The sequence below is a fragment of the Zea mays genome, chromosome 1 (assembly GCF_902167145.1).
Source record: "Zea mays cultivar B73 chromosome 1, Zm-B73-REFERENCE-NAM-5.0, whole genome shotgun sequence".
NCBI classification, from domain to species: Eukaryota; Viridiplantae; Streptophyta; class Magnoliopsida; order Poales; family Poaceae; genus Zea; species Zea mays.
The window spans coordinates 236018240-236034823 of NC_050096.1; the positions used below are offsets into that span (position 1 = coordinate 236018240).

General features: G+C 47.2%; 1 protein-coding gene and 1 long non-coding RNA gene across 4 annotated transcripts; one reads left to right on the plus strand and one right to left on the minus strand.

The window, feature by feature from the left end:
* The first annotated feature begins 3360 nt into the window (after window positions 1–3360).
* LOC100274309 (Double-stranded RNA-binding protein 2) lies at window positions 3361–9075 on the plus strand. Of its 3 annotated transcripts, none has more exons than NM_001148672.1 (3): window positions 3361–3692; window positions 6781–7000; window positions 7570–8943. In NM_001148672.1, the coding sequence occupies exons 1-3, from the start codon at window positions 3447–3449 to the stop codon at window positions 8649–8651; spliced, it is 1548 nt and encodes a 515-aa protein (NP_001142144.1). In that variant the 5' UTR covers window positions 3361–3446; the 3' UTR covers window positions 8652–8943. The 3 variants fall into 3 exon arrangements, with proteins under 3 accessions (NP_001142144.1, XP_008668438.1, XP_008668442.1); XM_008670216.4 differs by lacking the exon at window positions 3361–3692 and adding an exon at window positions 5072–5431 and having other exon boundaries at window positions 7570–9075; XM_008670220.2 differs by lacking the exon at window positions 3361–3692 and adding an exon at window positions 5330–5507 and having other exon boundaries at window positions 7570–9075.
* Window positions 9076–12812: 3737 nt separating this feature from the next.
* LOC103643447 (uncharacterized) lies at window positions 12813–15881 on the minus strand. The gene is made up of 2 exons (XR_561009.3): window positions 15354–15881; window positions 12813–13332 (listed from the first exon to the last, which is right to left on the minus strand). It is a non-coding gene; the product is annotated as an uncharacterized lncRNA (long non-coding RNA).
* Window positions 15882–16584: the final 703 nt, after the last annotated feature.

The following is a 16584-nucleotide window of genomic DNA, read 5'->3' on the forward strand; positions in this document are numbered from 1 at the left end:
GCCTTGTGAGATTCATCGAGAGATAGTGTGTGATACATCTTTGTGTTCATTTGTGCGTGGAGTTTTGACTCCCATCGAACTTCCTCCAAAGTTTTGGAGGCTTGTAAAAGCTAGCAAGAGACACCAAAGAGTGTGGTGGTCCTTGCAGGATCAAGAGTGATCCTTGAGAAGAAGAAGAGCTCGCCGATCCTTGGGTGATCGGTGAAGAGAGGGAAAGGGTTGAAAAAGACCCGTCCTTAGTGGACTCCTCAACGGGCCGAACCTCGAGGGCCGAACCTCGGTAAAACAAATCACTCGTGTCATTTGTGTTTATTATTTGTGATTTGTTTGTTTTCACTTGCTCTAAGTTTTCTTGCGCTATTCCTTGCTAATATCATTTGGTGTTGCTTCAAGATAAATTCTCATTTAGTGAAGCAACACTTCGCAAGAAAGAACTTAAGTCATTACTCTTCTCATCTAAGCCTTCTTGCTTTATTATCATAGACTTATTAGTTATTTATCACTTCCGCATTATTTGAAAGATATACTCTTTACTAGCAAGAACTTAGTTTTTGTACTCCGATAATTATATATCTTGTTCTAACCACTAATCAAGGGATCTAGTTAGGGGATAAAGTTTTAATTTTCAGGTTTTGCCTATCCACCCCCCCTCTAGGCGACTTTCACCAGCAAAATCACGGCGGTTAGGTGCCAGGCTGCGGCGCGCGGCATGCGCGGGAGCGGGATTTTGCGGCGGAGGACGGCTGGACGTGCGGTGCGGGAGGCCGTTGCGCGTGCGGGCAGGGAGTGGGGTTTTCGCGGCAGCTGCGGCGCGCGGGTGTGCAGAGGACGGTGGGGCGTGCGGTGCGGGAGGCCGTTGTGGGTGCGGGCAGGGAGCGGGGGTTTCGCGGCGGCTGCGGCGCGTGGGCGTGCGGAGGACGGCTGGGCGTGCGGTGCGGGAGGCAGTTGCGCGCGCGGGCAGGGAGCGGGGTTTTCGCGGCGGTTGCGGTGCGCGGGAGTGCGGAGGACGGCGGGGCGTGCGGGGCGTGCGGCTGTTGCGGGTGCGGGCAGGGAGCGGGGGTTTCGCGGCGGCTGCGGCACGCGGGCGTGTGGAGGATGGCTGGGCGTGCGGTGCAGGAGGCAGTTGCGCGTGCGGGTAGGGAGCGGGGGCAGTCTACACTGCCCCCTTAATAGTTAGTAGAGATATCTGTATTCGAGTCGACATAATGGCTACACCTAGCCGGATCCGACGACGTGTGGATTGGGCTTCATCGCTTAGGCCTAGCATCCTGGGCCGATAATGTAGTGTTGACAGTGAGGGAGTCCCTTGGGCGGCGGTGGCGTCGATGAATCCCTTCGGCGGCGGTAGTGGGGTGATGTGAAGGCGAATGTGAAGTTTCACGGAAGGTACGTAGTGTGGAAATATAGATATGGCCCAAATAGTCGGATACTCTATTTAGGACTTGAGTCACTGAGTCCTAAACTAGTTTGATGAAATTTAATAAAATTAGACCTCTGTTGGAAGTTATTTTTAACCGTAAGTCCTATATTTTTAAGACAAGACCATGTTTTAAGGCCATTGCTGTAGATGCTGTAAGACAAGAATGTAAAGTAACTGATGAATAGATTAATTTGATCAATTGGATGATGTCTCAATCTGTCGTACCCCTCGTATATGTAAGAATGGAGGTCTGAACCCGTTACTAAGAGCTTTTCAATAGATTTTCGAGCGATTAATCAGATACACACGTACGGGATAAGAACTCTCATCTGAATTAATCTAATAACGGATCGTCTGGGCTATTCTCGTGGATTGTCCGAGACACAAATCGTGCAGACCACATGACCAGACCGTACGACCATACCCAATTGCCAAATCTCGTGCTCAACACATGTGCTTTATGGTATCTCGAAATGTAAAGTAGCATATCTGTTTGTCTTCAGGATTGTTTTCATCTCCTTCTCTTTTCTAATATTAAACACTTGATCAACCTAATAACCATCATCATCATTTCTACATATTACTTAAAATAAACCACGAAATGTTCGTGGCTCGCTGGCTCGCTCGGTTTATGATCAGGTCGGTTCGGATCGACTCGTTTAAATTTTTTTACGAGCTGAGCTGACATCCTAGCTCAGCTCGTTAACGAGCCAGCTCGCGAGCTAAACGAGCTACCATATTCCAACAAAATAAAACTATATGCATATCATTTACAGAATAATTGATGAACATGTTATATATATGTGAGGTGTCTATGGCCTATGAATTAAACTAATGGTTAATGAACTATGTCTATGTGTTAATTTGGTCTATGCAAATATAATTATGGGTTAAACTGATGAACATGTATGTGAATTGTGAATTAATGAGTGATGAATTGTGCTAATTTGATGTTATATTGACGTGGTTTGTGAAACTATGAGTATAATTAATATTTTCTATTGTTAAATTAGTTTTAAATTAACTAAAAATAATTATTATGTACATTTTATTTTTTTCTGCTCTAGATCGCGAGCTAAACGAGTCAGTTCGAGCTCGTAAACGAGCCGAACCGAACTGACTCTGTGGCTCGTTACTTTAACGAGCCGAGCCGAGCTAGCTCGTTAGCTTAACGAGCCAGCTCGAACTCGTAACGGAGGTGGCTCGCCTAGGTGTAGCGGTGGGCGGCAGCGGACCAGCGGCGCCGTCTCGGCGCACCGGCGGCTGCGCAACCTATGTGAGCAAGTGACGACGCAACCTATCTGCAAGTCTGGATGTGAGGCAGTCAGGCAGATGATGTGTGGCGGCGCTTGGCGTTTTGGCGAGTATGAGCGAGCGGACCGCGTGGAGACTGGGGAGGGCGTGTTGTGGTGGCGTGGCGATGAAAACCAGACAAACGAGGCGTGAGGCGAGACGCAGATTGCAAGGGATCAACGTGACGCCGACCTCGTTCAATGGCGTTGAACAGCAGACTTTGGTCAAACAGGAAAAACAAAGTAAAAAAATCGATCCGGTTTTGGAACCAATCGATCGGGTTTTGGTTTCTGAAAACTAAAGTTTTAGGGAACCCAAAACCGAACCAAAATATTGGGTTAAACAATTGCCCAATTCATCGGTTTCTAACCTAAGAATTTTATGAAAACTATACGATTTTTTTTTAAAAAAATACAGAATCGCACTAGGTGCTAGTACATAAATAAAGAAAAAGAAAATCCGAACACACGAAGGAGCGTGCCTGGTGCTGGGACCCCAGCTGTCATCCGCCTGGCTAGTAACCGTAGGCAGGCAGTAGCATTAAAATCTTCCAAAAAATGGAACAGAAAAAGAAAATATAAACAGCCCCCCTCCCGTTCCACCCGCAACACTTCGCACTCTTCTCCCCCTCTTCTCTTCTCGTAGACGGCAGATCTCCAGGGGTGTCGCCGTCTCCGGCCACGGCGGCCGGCGCTCGGAGCATCGGTGGGGTTCGGTGCGGAGGTGGGCGGCCATGTACAAGAACCAGCTGCAGGAGCTGGCGCAGCGGAGCTGCTTCAACCTGCCGTCTTACACGTGCCTGCGGGAGGGGCCCGACCATGCGCCGCGGTTCAAGGCGGCGGTGAACTTCAACGGGGAGCAGTTCGAGAGCCCCGGCTTCTTCAGCACGCTCCGCCAGGCTGAGCACGCCGCCGCGGAGGTCGCGCTCGCCGCGCTCGCGCGGCGCGGCCCGTCCTACTCGCTCGCCGCCCGCATCCTGGTAAGCCGCGCGCGCGGGCGCCTCTTGCCCCCTATCCTTCCTCCTCCGCGTGCCCCTCGCTTTTGCGCGAGTAGTTTCCCCTGGCGTGGTATTTTTTTTAGTTCTATTTCTCGGGGTGCTTGTTTCAAACGCTTCTCGACGGTGGAATTTGGGGATATGCGGGTGCTTCTCGTCCGGGTTTAGTTGATCGTCTGTAGATCGCTCGAACCATCTGCTCCTGCAGTTCGTCACGGAGTTCTCGTGGGCTATTGATTATGCAGGGCGAGTCGTCCGCGTTTGCTCGGTTTAAAAAAAATGGCGTCTAGTTTGGCTGTTTAGTTCGCACCTCCTGTTCCAGCGCCGCGGCATGTACGTTCGAATCGTACATAATGTTGGCGATTTTGGAGAGATTTAGCAACACATCACCCGTTGCGTTTGAATCGTTCTAGTGGTATAATCTGTTTTCTTGTTTTTTTCTTTTTTTCTAAAAGAACGAGTTGTGAAGTCATAACTTTAAGAATCTGCTTGGATTGGGTTGGAGCTCGTGAGCAGCATGAATTGCAGGGGATAATTGGTACGGAAAGCTGTAACTCTTTTCGTGCAAAAAATTCCCGGTGCCTTTTCTTTTTTTTGTTAGTTTTAAAAGAGAGGATTCTTTTGATTCAAGAAAAAAAGGTTGCAATACTCGAGCCCGCTTATTTTTTCAGCCATCGGGTTAAAAAAAACTCTTCCTCATCTTTTATGACCAAAATACAATCATGTCGTTCTCTTGCCACTGTGATTTCATTTTTTTATTATAAGTGGGCGCGGATTAGTTAATGAACAGAGCTTAGTTCCCACTCTACGCGATGGATGTACTAAACGCAATCAAGCCTCTTAACTTGTTCGTACCCTGCGCCGGCCATTAACCCGCCACTATTCTTTAATCTCTCTCTCGCGCCGTAACGGTGACGTTGCTTCTGATAAACAAACCCGGCATTGACTGACAAATTAGGAGTTTCTTACAGCTTCGGTATTACCGCTAGGGTTCCGTCCGTCCCCGCACCGATATTGGTGGTAGACTGCGAAAGTCTTCGTGCCATTAATTGGTAAACCCCGATTAGCCAAACCTGTCCATTATTAATGGGCGCATTAATTGGTATACTTTAAAGAGTAGTATCCGCGTACACTTGACTTGGAAGCCGAGTTGCAAATGGAGGGTACGCTGTACGCAGTACAGACGGGGTTTTGAATTGAACGGGATTAACCAGCGCGTGGAACTGTCAGTGTGAAACGGTGGGGAAAGGGGGATTTGGTTTCGGTCTTTATAGTGCCTGATATTAATGCGAGTGGGTGGGGGGAATTGAATCGGAGGCCGCCCGCACCTAACCGGGGCATCGCAGGTCAATGCCGGTGGGCCCGAGTGGTTTAGTGGCAGGCAGCCCCCCCTCAGAGCCCACCATGGGGCAAGGGCAGAGAAGGGGTGGTGGTGGTGGCGTTGTTGCGCCTATGCGTGGTGTCTTTTCTCGATACGGTCCGGTCAGATCAGGTCAGCCATGGGGGCTGAGAGTGCTGGGAGCCGGCTTGCTACCAGAAGTGCGCCTTCCTAGTGCTTTGTTTGCTATCCAGCGTCTGGGATTTGGCTGGCTTCCGTGGATTGATGAGACAGTGTGAGTGTGGCTGCTGGTGCTAGTGCGGGGACGTCGCTTTGCTCCCGGCCTTTTAGGCAGGGTTCTTGGTGCAGGATTACGGGCCGAGTGCGATGGCCGCCTTGCTGCATGGTGGGTGTTCTTGTCGGTCTGTGTTCTGCACAAAGGTGGTTCTGTGCAATTTGGGAGTTTGGATTGTGACCACATGGTAAAAAAGCAGCTACTATTTGGCCAGAATTTTTAAAAAGGGTGATCTGGAATTGGATGGCAGAGGGGTCTGCTTCTGAATTTGTTTTTCTTTTTTCTTTTGTTACTTTTGATTTATCAATCAAAATGAGGTGGTTTGCAATGACATGGTCCTTGGGTACCATGTAAGTTCAGATTGGTCTCCAGTAGACAGGTTACTATCGCTGGTCAATGCGTATTTGGATGATTTTTATGCTATTAATACTGAGAGTAGGGTGGTTGCTACAATAACTTTGAACACTGACTCAGCAAAATGTTAGGCATGGTCAATGATCCTCATAGTTGACTGTCTTCAGTGCCTCTTTTCTTTTTTTCTTTTTTTTGGGGGGGGGGGGGGGGGGGGGGTATAAGAAATTGGTTTGGACTACCAAAAAACGATTTGCCTGGTTGGAGGATTACTGCTTTACTGATACATGATCGTTGAAAATATTAAATTCCTCTAGTTTAAAATCATAGAAAATGAGAAAACTTAACAAGCAACTATGGTTTGATATGTGGTGGTAAATGATAAGTACCTGCAACTAAGCACGGAGCTCGTACTCCTGCAGATTGGAAATGTATCCTGTCACGGACATTATAACATCCATGTCTTATGAAAAACAAATCTGAAAGTCTGTAGACCTTACCTTGTAGTGTTCCGTCAGCTGCTGATGGCATTGTTGTCTAAATCCTTTCGTATCAGTATATTCGGAACTGATCTTTATGAAATGCTATTTCCTTTTTATTGGCCAGCTTATATCCAGTATCTGCCTGTTTAATTTTGGAACTGACTGCAATCTGGATTAATACTTTAGTGAATCATGATTTTGTGATTTGGACTAATACTTTAGTAGATGTACTTTGTACTCATTGCCTCTTATAGTCAGTTAGTGGACAGCTCACCTACCACTTCAACCTATTTGAGCATCATTTGAATCATAATCCTTGCAGCTGAAGTATCTGATTAGCATTGTCTTGATCCAGAAGTCATCTTCCTTAGCATTCTGGAGGCCCTTACTTTTTTCTGGTTCAATTAGTTTTGTTTCAATGACCAGTAATAAATGCTTTTACCTGACTAAAATGTATATCATGTGTTTGCTCAGTCAAAACATTCCCTACCATCTGTCTGTTGGCATTAATATTTTTATGTGACTGGTTATTCTTTAATCTTCATAGAATGTTGCATCCTCAACTTTGATTCTTTGATTTACAGTAATTTCAGTCACTTGCTTATGGTGATGATTTCTGTTACACAGGATGAAACAGGGGTTTATAAGAACCTTCTACAGGAGGTAGCTCAAAGAGTTGGGGCGCCGTTGCCATTGTATACAACAGAGCGATCTGGCGTTGGCCACCTGCCGGTTTTCACATGCACTGTTGAGCTAGCTGGTATCACATTTACAGGTGATCATGCTAAGAATAAGAAACAGGCTGAAAAAAATGCAGCTTCAGCTGCATGGTCAGCACTAAAACAATGTGAGTATTACATATTGTGTTCCGCACATATTCATGAAAGAAATTGTAGCTATGTTGCTTATTCACGTTTGTCTGCAATAACTGTAATTGATGAAAAGAGATTGCAACTTGGTTAAAAATGTTATCACCATGGCTTCAAAAGATATATATTTTTTATGTTAGGATATGGATATTGACTTAATCCTGAGTAATTTATCATGAGAAATTTGAGCTAATTTTCAACTAATTATGTTTTTATCATGCCAAGTCATGCAACCTTTGTAGTTTTGTGTTTTATACCATCAATCCATTATATATGTAAGTCAAGTGATATCTTATATCTAGCAACTAGCATTGCTACTTCTCATTCATTTGGAGTATATGTTCCTAATTCACTTACTATGCTAAGCAGTAGGTTATCTGGCTTCACTTACTATGCTAGTGGAATTGAACCAAGTTTATCTTGTACATTATGCCTGTTTCTGTTTTGTGTCTTTAAAAGAAGTGAAGTATGATCGGCAACATCTTGTGATGTCATTCTCTATTTATACACTGACACCTTCTCATACTGTTTCATATCTCTGCAACAGTGGTACGCGAGGAAGTGAATTCATCCAATGAGACAGAAAACAGTGATGAGCAGGAGCAGATCAGGATTGCCCGAGCCCTCCTCAACTATCGCTTGAAGGAGAAGATGGCGATGGCCAATTATCCTCATGTTTCACCATTCCCTAAGAAATTTCCCATGCAGCCAGAGAGGAAGCCTTCTTTTGGTCAATCTTCTCAGTCCAGCTACTCAAAGATTCTCCCTCTATTCCGCCCTAAATCTAACTCAAGATCCAGACCAGAGTCACCAGCATCTACTGATGGCGCATCACAAATGCCTGGCCGGGCCATGGATATCCACACTCCAAGCCCAAGATCAAGATTTCCAGCTGCAGAGGCAGCCCCCTACGTGCCAGTTGGGCACTTCCGTATGCCTTGCCACAGCATGGCTCCTTCAGTCACAATTAGGACTGCTGTTCCTGTGTTCTCTGCTCCACCTCTCCCACCGCCGTCTGCACGCCCGCAGCAGCTTCCTCCACTCATGAGCCACCCACCACCGATTCGGATGGCATCCCCAGTTCGCATGAGGCCAGCCTCTCCAATGTTTGCCTCCTCAGCTCCAGCTCAAGGGCCGAAACTTGTGAGGCCTGTTCAATTGAAGGATGTGCAAGATCAACCAAGGAAGGAAACAGCTCCATCCGTGATCCCTGTTCAGGTAAAGGACGTGCAATACCAATCAAGGAAGAGCTCAATGTCTCCTGTGATTCCTGTCGTGGTAAAGGATGCACAACGCCAGCCTCTCCCAGTTCAGACGAAGGATGTGCAAACCCAAACCCAAGCCCCAAAGGAATCACTTGCAGATCCAATTCCAGCAATCAGGCCTGCAGTCAAGATTGATTTGCCTGCTCAAGGCAAGAAGGAAGCTTCAGCTGGTGCTACCAGCGAAGCGCCATCTTCTGCCACTGGCAATAATGGTGCTATGGAACGCGGTACATCATCAGACGTTCTCTTGGCAAGGCGATCAAGGGCTGCTGTGGACGGGGATGGCGACAAGGTGGAAGCAAAGCACGAGGCCGAGGCTCAAGCGGTGGCAGAGGCAGCCATCAGGCAGCTGGAGATCAATTGACTTCAGAAAATGCGCGCCACCATCTTCTCCCAGATTTTGTAATTAGCTGCCTTGCCTCCTGTGCACATTCCGTTCTGCTTAGTCCGTGTATGTCTTGTTCCGGTTAGGGCTGTCTGGGCAAGCTGCATTGTGGTAGGAACACCTAGGTTTTCTGTTGAGGAGAAAAAAACATGGAGTGGTGGTAGGCGGTTTGCCCAGTGTTTAGTTGGAGACGGTTATTACTTCGCTGGATATGCAATTGGTCTGCTTTTACCCCCGAATGATGAGGTGGACTGCGAGGTGCCTCTAAGGGAAGGATTCTGAATTCCTAGTTATTGTCGAACCGCCGTAATCCTATCCAGCTTCTTTTTTACTAGTAGTACTACAATGCAAATGATGATGCATTGGTGGTTGGTGTATGATGAAAAGTGGAGATGGGTTTTTATGCCGCTTTTCGTCCTGGCTACTACAGTATGATGAAAAGAGAAATCGTTGGATGAACAAAAGACTGGTTGGTAGATTTCTGTTGCGCGTCATCCTTGTGGGTAATCTGAACCACTTCCGTATGGATTTTGGCCGTGACGTTGTCCGGTCCAGCCCTTGGCAACTGAGCCTTGGGGGTTGGGACCACGCCTATCGCTCTCGCTTCGCTCGTCATGTGCTTTACACATCTCGTCGTCGTCCGAAAGAGTTACACAGAAAAACCGAAGGGTTTGGTCGCACTAGAAACTAACTAGAAATTGGTTGCTGCTGGGTCGTGACCACATACCAGACACTTGGCTCCGTCCAAAAGCCAGCCACGGCTGATGAATTGATGATGATACGATCAGAACCGCATCTCCGCTCCTTTTTTTTCTCCCTAGGAAAGAACAAAAGGGCGATCAGAAGGCAGGATCGCAGCTGCACTGCGCTGCGAGGCAGGGCCAGGCTGCATGCCGAGCATGTGTGCGGCCTGATCGCACAATGATGGACAAATGCTCGCCTGTGGCGCCTGCCGCCGCGGTTCCTGCCCATTTTGACCTGCCTACAGCGTGCTGACCCGACCCCCAGCGCAACAAGCCAAGCGAGGCCACAGGAAACACTCATCGTCGCGGCATTGCCGTTGCCGTCAAGTGGAAACTGCCGTCTTGGCCGCTGGCCGCGTACAAATTAAACATGTCCGCTTGCCGTTCTGCTGCACTGCACACTCTGGCCGGTGGTCTGGCCGAAACAGAGAAGAGATGAATAGAGAGAAACAGAGGAGGGGTAGACAACGGGCCACGGCACAGCCGCACAGCAACTAGTACGACGTGCCAGTACAGCGGCCATGACATGAATGCCACTCTGGTCGAGGCAGAGCCGCAGAGGCGTCTAGCGTAGGGGCTGCCCCCTGCCTGCTTCAGTGGACAGTGGTTCGTCTGACCGGCAAGCAATTCTCGCAATGAATTTCGATGGACGAGGGGGGGGGGGGGGGGGGGGGTGGGGGGGTCGGCGGCGGCGAGTAGCGTGGAGCCATGGACGGATAGGGGCGGGCGAGCCAGCAAGGAGGGAAGGCAGTGTCTCTCAGATGCGAGGAGGGAGAGAAGCCGGACGCGCGCCATCGTTTTCTTGCCTGCTGTGCCCGACAGAGGCGGCAATTATTGGAGGGGCGGCAGAGGCAGGCAGCTGAGCTAGCCGCACCATAGATGCGCAGCGCAGCATGCCGTGGACGGCCCAGCCAACAGGTGGCGCCGATTTATGGCGCACTGATGGCGTCCAAACGTGGAGTTTATTGCGGCCTCGCCATCGCGTTCGCGTCCCGGTCTCGCTCGCCTCGAGATTGGCGTGGGCTACCAAGAACAGAGAGAGAACAGAATCAGCACCGGCACTAGCCCGTGAGACACGAGTTGCAAGAATGCGTTTCTGTTCTTCGATGCCTCGAATCCGCGGCAGCTAGCGTCCGTCGACTAGCCTATTCCCAGCGCGAGTTTCACTGCATCGTTTACAGGAATGCCACGTCAACTTTTTTCCTATCAAAACCGTGAGGTTTATCTAAAATAAATTCTCATCTCCCATAAACTCTCTCTCTCTATCTCTCTTTTATTAAATCATTGTCATGTCACCATACTTTTTATTGGGGGGGGGGGGGGGGGGTTTATTGAAGATTAAACTCAGATGAAGTCACCATTGGAAATATCTTTATAACAATCACAATACAAGTTTAAGTTATCTCCAGCAGCTACCGAATGTGGTTGTGCATGCGTTGAACACCAAAAGTGACGGTCCGGCCTTAGAACTCGGATAGTCCGTGCCCCCACGATCAGATTGACTCGAGCGATTATCCTTATCTCGTGCGTGATTATCTATCTAATCATGTTGGATCTGTTGGTTATCGCCTAGGAACAAGTCCAGAACTCTCCCTATATATATGAAAGGGTACGACCGATTGAGAACCCCGAACACATTCTAATCGAAACAATATATTTACCTGCATTTATCTTTCATGCCTTAGGAGTAGACATAGCGTAGCCTTAGCTTAGATCTATTTGTGGCCTAGCACAACCATCTCTCTTCGACTCTACGTCGACCAGAGACGTCCCGGGTGGCCTGCCGATCGCGGGACACGCCTTGGAACTCTCCTCCTCAACGGGATCTCTCCCTAGGGCGAGTTCTAGGGTTCTTTGTGGAGAAGACCATCTACGCCATCGCGGACCATTCGTCCCAGAGCGCGGACCATACGGTCAGCGCGCAGGGAAGACCCGCTCCCGCAGCGGGATCGTGGACCGTCGGTCCCGTGCTATGGACCGTCCGCGCTGCCCCTGGGAGCGTCGTTAGGCAGCCTAATGACCTGTCACGGCCTGCCGCCGCTGTCCACCTCACAGAGCCGAACTCTAGGTATTGATCATCACGAGAAGGCCCTAGACTTCGTTGTTGTTTGGTCCCAAATAGATGGTGGCCATCACAGAGGTGACTCAGTACTCTAAAGATCTTCAATTTTATTCGACCCTACATCATCTAAAGGTGTCAAGTACAGACATGCGGTTCATTCCAGTGTTTTGTGTCAGATCGGCGCCAATATACGTTTTGGAGACTCCGCTGGAGACGAAAAGATCGAATCTATCATATATGATCTAGTAAATTAGATATATTAAGTTAGACCTATTAGATCGACCACCATGACCGATCACAAATATCACAACAACGTTGCCCCAGGCAACAACACAATGCTGACTAACTCGCCGGCTGCTGAGGATGATAAATTAGAAGACTACATGAAGAGGTTGAACGAGGAGCTCTAGCAACAAGAGGCTCAGATATACAAGTTGACAGAGAAGTGGTACCTCTCGCACTTCAAGATAGATCGCCACCAGAAGGTCGTTCGAGAGAGAAATAAACAATGATTCCATGTCAACCTTGCTTGGCCGGTTCATCACTTTTAGTGGCGTCGCACCATTCGACAATATTCAATATATTAAAATCGCTTTAGATGATCGGATTAAAAGTGTGATAGAGGATATAGGGAAAATGAGCATGCATTTGAAAAAAAACTCATACGCCCGATTTTTTGTCATATGAATTGGGCACCGAAATAGCTATGCCAATAACATCGGCAACAAATGGGTTTTCTTAGTCCCAGCCATATTGTGGTATGCCGATGAACTCATATCCGAGACAACTGATATCGTCATCTTTGCTATGTGGTAGATTGGATCTGAGCACAGCTGAACAATCCGCGTATGACCCCGGATAGTCCGACCCTCCATCAGACCGTCCGACCCCTTACGCTGGATAGTCTAGAGGCACACAGAGCTCACCACAAGGCTCGTAGGCAATACCCGACACGACCAGACCATTCGAGTATAGTACCGGACCGTTGAGAGCACCTAGAGGGGGGTGAATAGGTGATCCTGTAAAAATAGCTCAACAAAAACAAACTTGGCCTAAAGTGGATTAGTAATATCAAAACCAAGTTTGAATGAAGAGCGAGAGAAGAGAGGATTTCTTCACCAAATTGCTCTCACAAGATGAGTGTTAAACTTAGAGCAATATTATAAGTGAAGAGACGTTCTAGAAAGAATAGAATCGCAGTAAAGTGAAATAGACATGTGACATGGCGATTTTTATCCCGTGGTTCGGTCAAGTGTAAAAGGCTTGCCTACTCCATGTTGTGGCATCCCAATGGACGAGGGTTACACTCAGCCCCTCTCAAGTGATCCAAAGATCAACTTGAATACCATGATTTTCTTTCTTATCTAAGTTTATCCCGTTATGAGGAATCTCCACAATTTGGAGTCTCTCATGCCTTACACAATTTGATCTCAAATGAACTCAATAGTAAGGGGAGTAGAAACACACACAAGAGACAAAAATCACAGCAACACACGCTCACAAGTCGAGAGAGAGGCACAAGTAACAACACAGCGGAATTACAACTCAAACTTCTTGCTTAAATCTCAATCTATCAAAGCTCTTGTCACACTCGGGTTTTAGGGGTCCAAAACCCAGGCGCGAAATTCACCAAGTGTGTTGGAATCAAATCTCACACATATGATGACTCATGGTACAGAAACGAATGCCACATCTTTACTATATGATGGAGTTCTATACAAAATAAATAAATAATTACATCATACGAAGACATCGATCTAGCAACCATAGTTGACTGGGAGACGACGACCTAGACCACTCACGAACTCATCACAACATCCTTCATGTGCCTCATCCAGTGGTACTTGTTCTTGACCTGGGGGGATAATGTGCATGAACAACTTGTGGGATTTGAGCTCACAGCAAGGGTGAGCTCACATACGTTCATCGCTCAACAAGTTATGGGGAATAATGTGCATGAACTCACCAAAGGTGGGAGCTCATGTGAAGTGTAAGGCTTACCAAAGGAGATTGTTAAAGTTGAGCATTGCTTTAAAGTTGGTCAAAATTTTATTAGCAGTTACTAAGTATAAATAGATACCAACCCAATTAAGTAATATATCATAATTAATAATAACACCCACAATGCAATGTGTATGACATATTAAGTTTAGTTCAATAATTTAATCATGCGAGAGTCCTGAGTCGCTCTTGACCGTGAGCATGGCTGATATACCAGTTTTACACTCTGCAGAGGTTGCACCCTTTACCCACAAGTCATGTTACCCATTTGCCAAGGGATCACGACTTCCCATTCATCTCTACCGAGGAGACGAGGCAGGGTACCACTACAAGGCCTTTACAAAGTTCCACTAGCTTCCAAAAACCTGCTACGGTTTCTGAGAAGGGCAATATAGGAATCCCTCGTCCAAAAAGCCATCACAGCATGATCGACCCGAGAACCTCCCTATACACAGCTCCTCTACCGCCCTTGCCCCTTTTGGGTAATATAGTCTTCCACTAGCTTTCCTAATTAGTTGGCCAAGGGTGTCCCATTCCACCCTTGTGGTAGCACAGATATCTCAAGTTAAGCTCCATGTTCCAATTAACACAATGATCTTGTCATGGACAATAATTAAAATAACAGCATCATTGGAACATGATCATAATGTAACATTAATCCCAAAGCAAGGTAGAGCAATAGCAAAAACTACCCAAAAGTTCAATGGTAAACAAGGTGTGGGATAAACAAAACTAAGGAAACCTATTAGGTCCCATCAAATTAACCTGAGCATGTCACAGTGATTAACATGAACATTATTGGGTAAAGAGCAAAGTGATCAAGGGCACAACTTGCGTGAGACTCGAGATTCCCAGGTGCCACTTGGTCTTCCCGTGACTCGTAACCTTGCTGCTATTCGTAGCAATACAAACAGACATGGTATAGGCAAAATTAACATCACACCAAACATAAGCACACATTGCATAATAATGTTCTACGCATCGTAATGAGATCGTAGGTTCGAGAACCACTAAATTCGGAGCTACGGTTACAAAGTTATGATTTTCCGAAGGTTTAAGTGTTTACTATAAAGCAAAGGAAACACAAGATTTTAATCATAGGTTTCATGGCAATACAAGGTTACTAGATGATAAACAATATTAGTGTGAGATTAATGCAACTGGAATGGATCAAAAAGGAGTTCAAATGAATTAAATATGAATTAAACAAGTTTCTAGAATTATTTTTATACTAAAAACCCTTTTCTTTGTTAATTTTACTCATTTTATCTCACTTCTGGGCTGGGGCCACTATTTCCAAAGAGTACAGGGTGCACTTTATAAAAACCAGGAGCCTACTTTCAATGTTCTTTAAATTGTCCTGGACTGCGGGTTTGTTTATCAAAAACATAAGGTCTCTTTAGCAAAATGCGCACAACGAAGGGGTATCGGGTACCCAGAGCCGCCCGATCTTATCCGAACGGGCCAGATTAGCTCCACGAGATTGTGAACCGGTACACAATACGGGCCCTTGGATCGGAGATCTATGGCCAGCGACCCATGTGACCCCTAAACCACCCGATAGCCGATCGACGACTGGATCTTTCTGCCGCGAAGAGGTATGTTCTTGCTCTAATCAAAGCCACCCATCGCAAGATCGACGGCCCACAACCCATCTTCCCTATATCGCGGCCAGATGCGATGGCGCAGACCCCCATGTGGAGATGGCCTCGCCGGAGACCATGGAATCGGCGCCCCGGAGCGCCAAGCCCCCCCCCCCCCCCCCCCCCCCCCCCCCCCCCCCCCCCCCCCCCCCCCCCCCCCCCCCCCCCCCCCCCCCCCGAAGGGTTCTACCAGTTATACATATGAATGCAAGCCGATTGGGGAGTTACGTACCGGTATTGAAGTGGGTTGAGGTGCTGACCACGATGTCACACAGGTCCGCGACGAAGCACGAGCTACAACGAGGAATTCCTGGGGCCACTGCGCCTAATCCTGGTTGGTAAGGCTTCGGTAATTTCCCCACCAGCACGGTGAAGATCACAGGTGAGCAATCGGGTCTCGAGTGGTGGCGTGGATGAGAATTCGACGGTGGCGGTGGCTTTCGGCTATCGACCCTCTTCTGTGCGGCGGAGTCTCACGGCGGTGATGATCGATCCAAGGAGCAGAGATGGGGAAGGAGGTGCTCTCATCATGGATTTATAGCTTCAGCGGAGATCCAGGATTTATATTCCCAGGGCCGTGGACATCTGTCGAAGCCACTGCAATCCGACCAGAGGAAATCTTGGCCATCTCTGTTGTAGCACGGATCTCGAAACGAACGAGCCCACCAGCTGACCACAATGGGTGCACGCGCATGAGCGAGATTGTCGGGACAGAATGCAGGTTGGTCTGGTGCGGATGGACCCCAGCGCTTGGGATCGGGGGGAGTCCGAGCTAGAGGAAGAACCTGCCATGCAGGCCCCACATGGAAATGACACGGAAGCCCATCCCGGCGCGCCTGGTGTGAGGCCGACCAGTGGGCCCCACACGTAAGCGACCTAGAAAAAAGAAAAGAGAAGGGGATCTAAGCGGGCTGCACGGGGTGGAAACAAAGATGGGCCGAGCGAGCATGAATGATGGAGCTAGGTCGGCCAGATCTGGCCTAAGTCGATCATGTGTGATTTTTCTTTTCTTTTCCCTTTTTTTCTATTTCATTTTATTTTCCAAATTCAAATAGTCAAGCCAAATTCAAATTTCTATTTTAAATTTCAGATTTCAAATCTCAAATATAATCCTAATATAAATGTAAATCCTATTTTTTCAATATTATTATTTATTCTCCTTCCCATTATTTACTCCTAGTAATAAATGACTTTATTGCAAATTTCCTTTCTCATTTTATATTTTAATTTATATTTTGAGGTCAAATTTAAGTTATGATTCCTTACCTCAATAAAATGCATCACAACAAATTCATAAGCATGAGCTACCCATTTTTTTATTGGTTATTTGACTAATTTAATACCATTATCTCATTAGGAAAAAGGAAGGGAACTAGTAAATCTCCAAAGGCTTCAAAAATTCCCAAAATACTAACATAATCATATTTATTTATTTATTTTATTATTTTTCTCTGATCCAATTT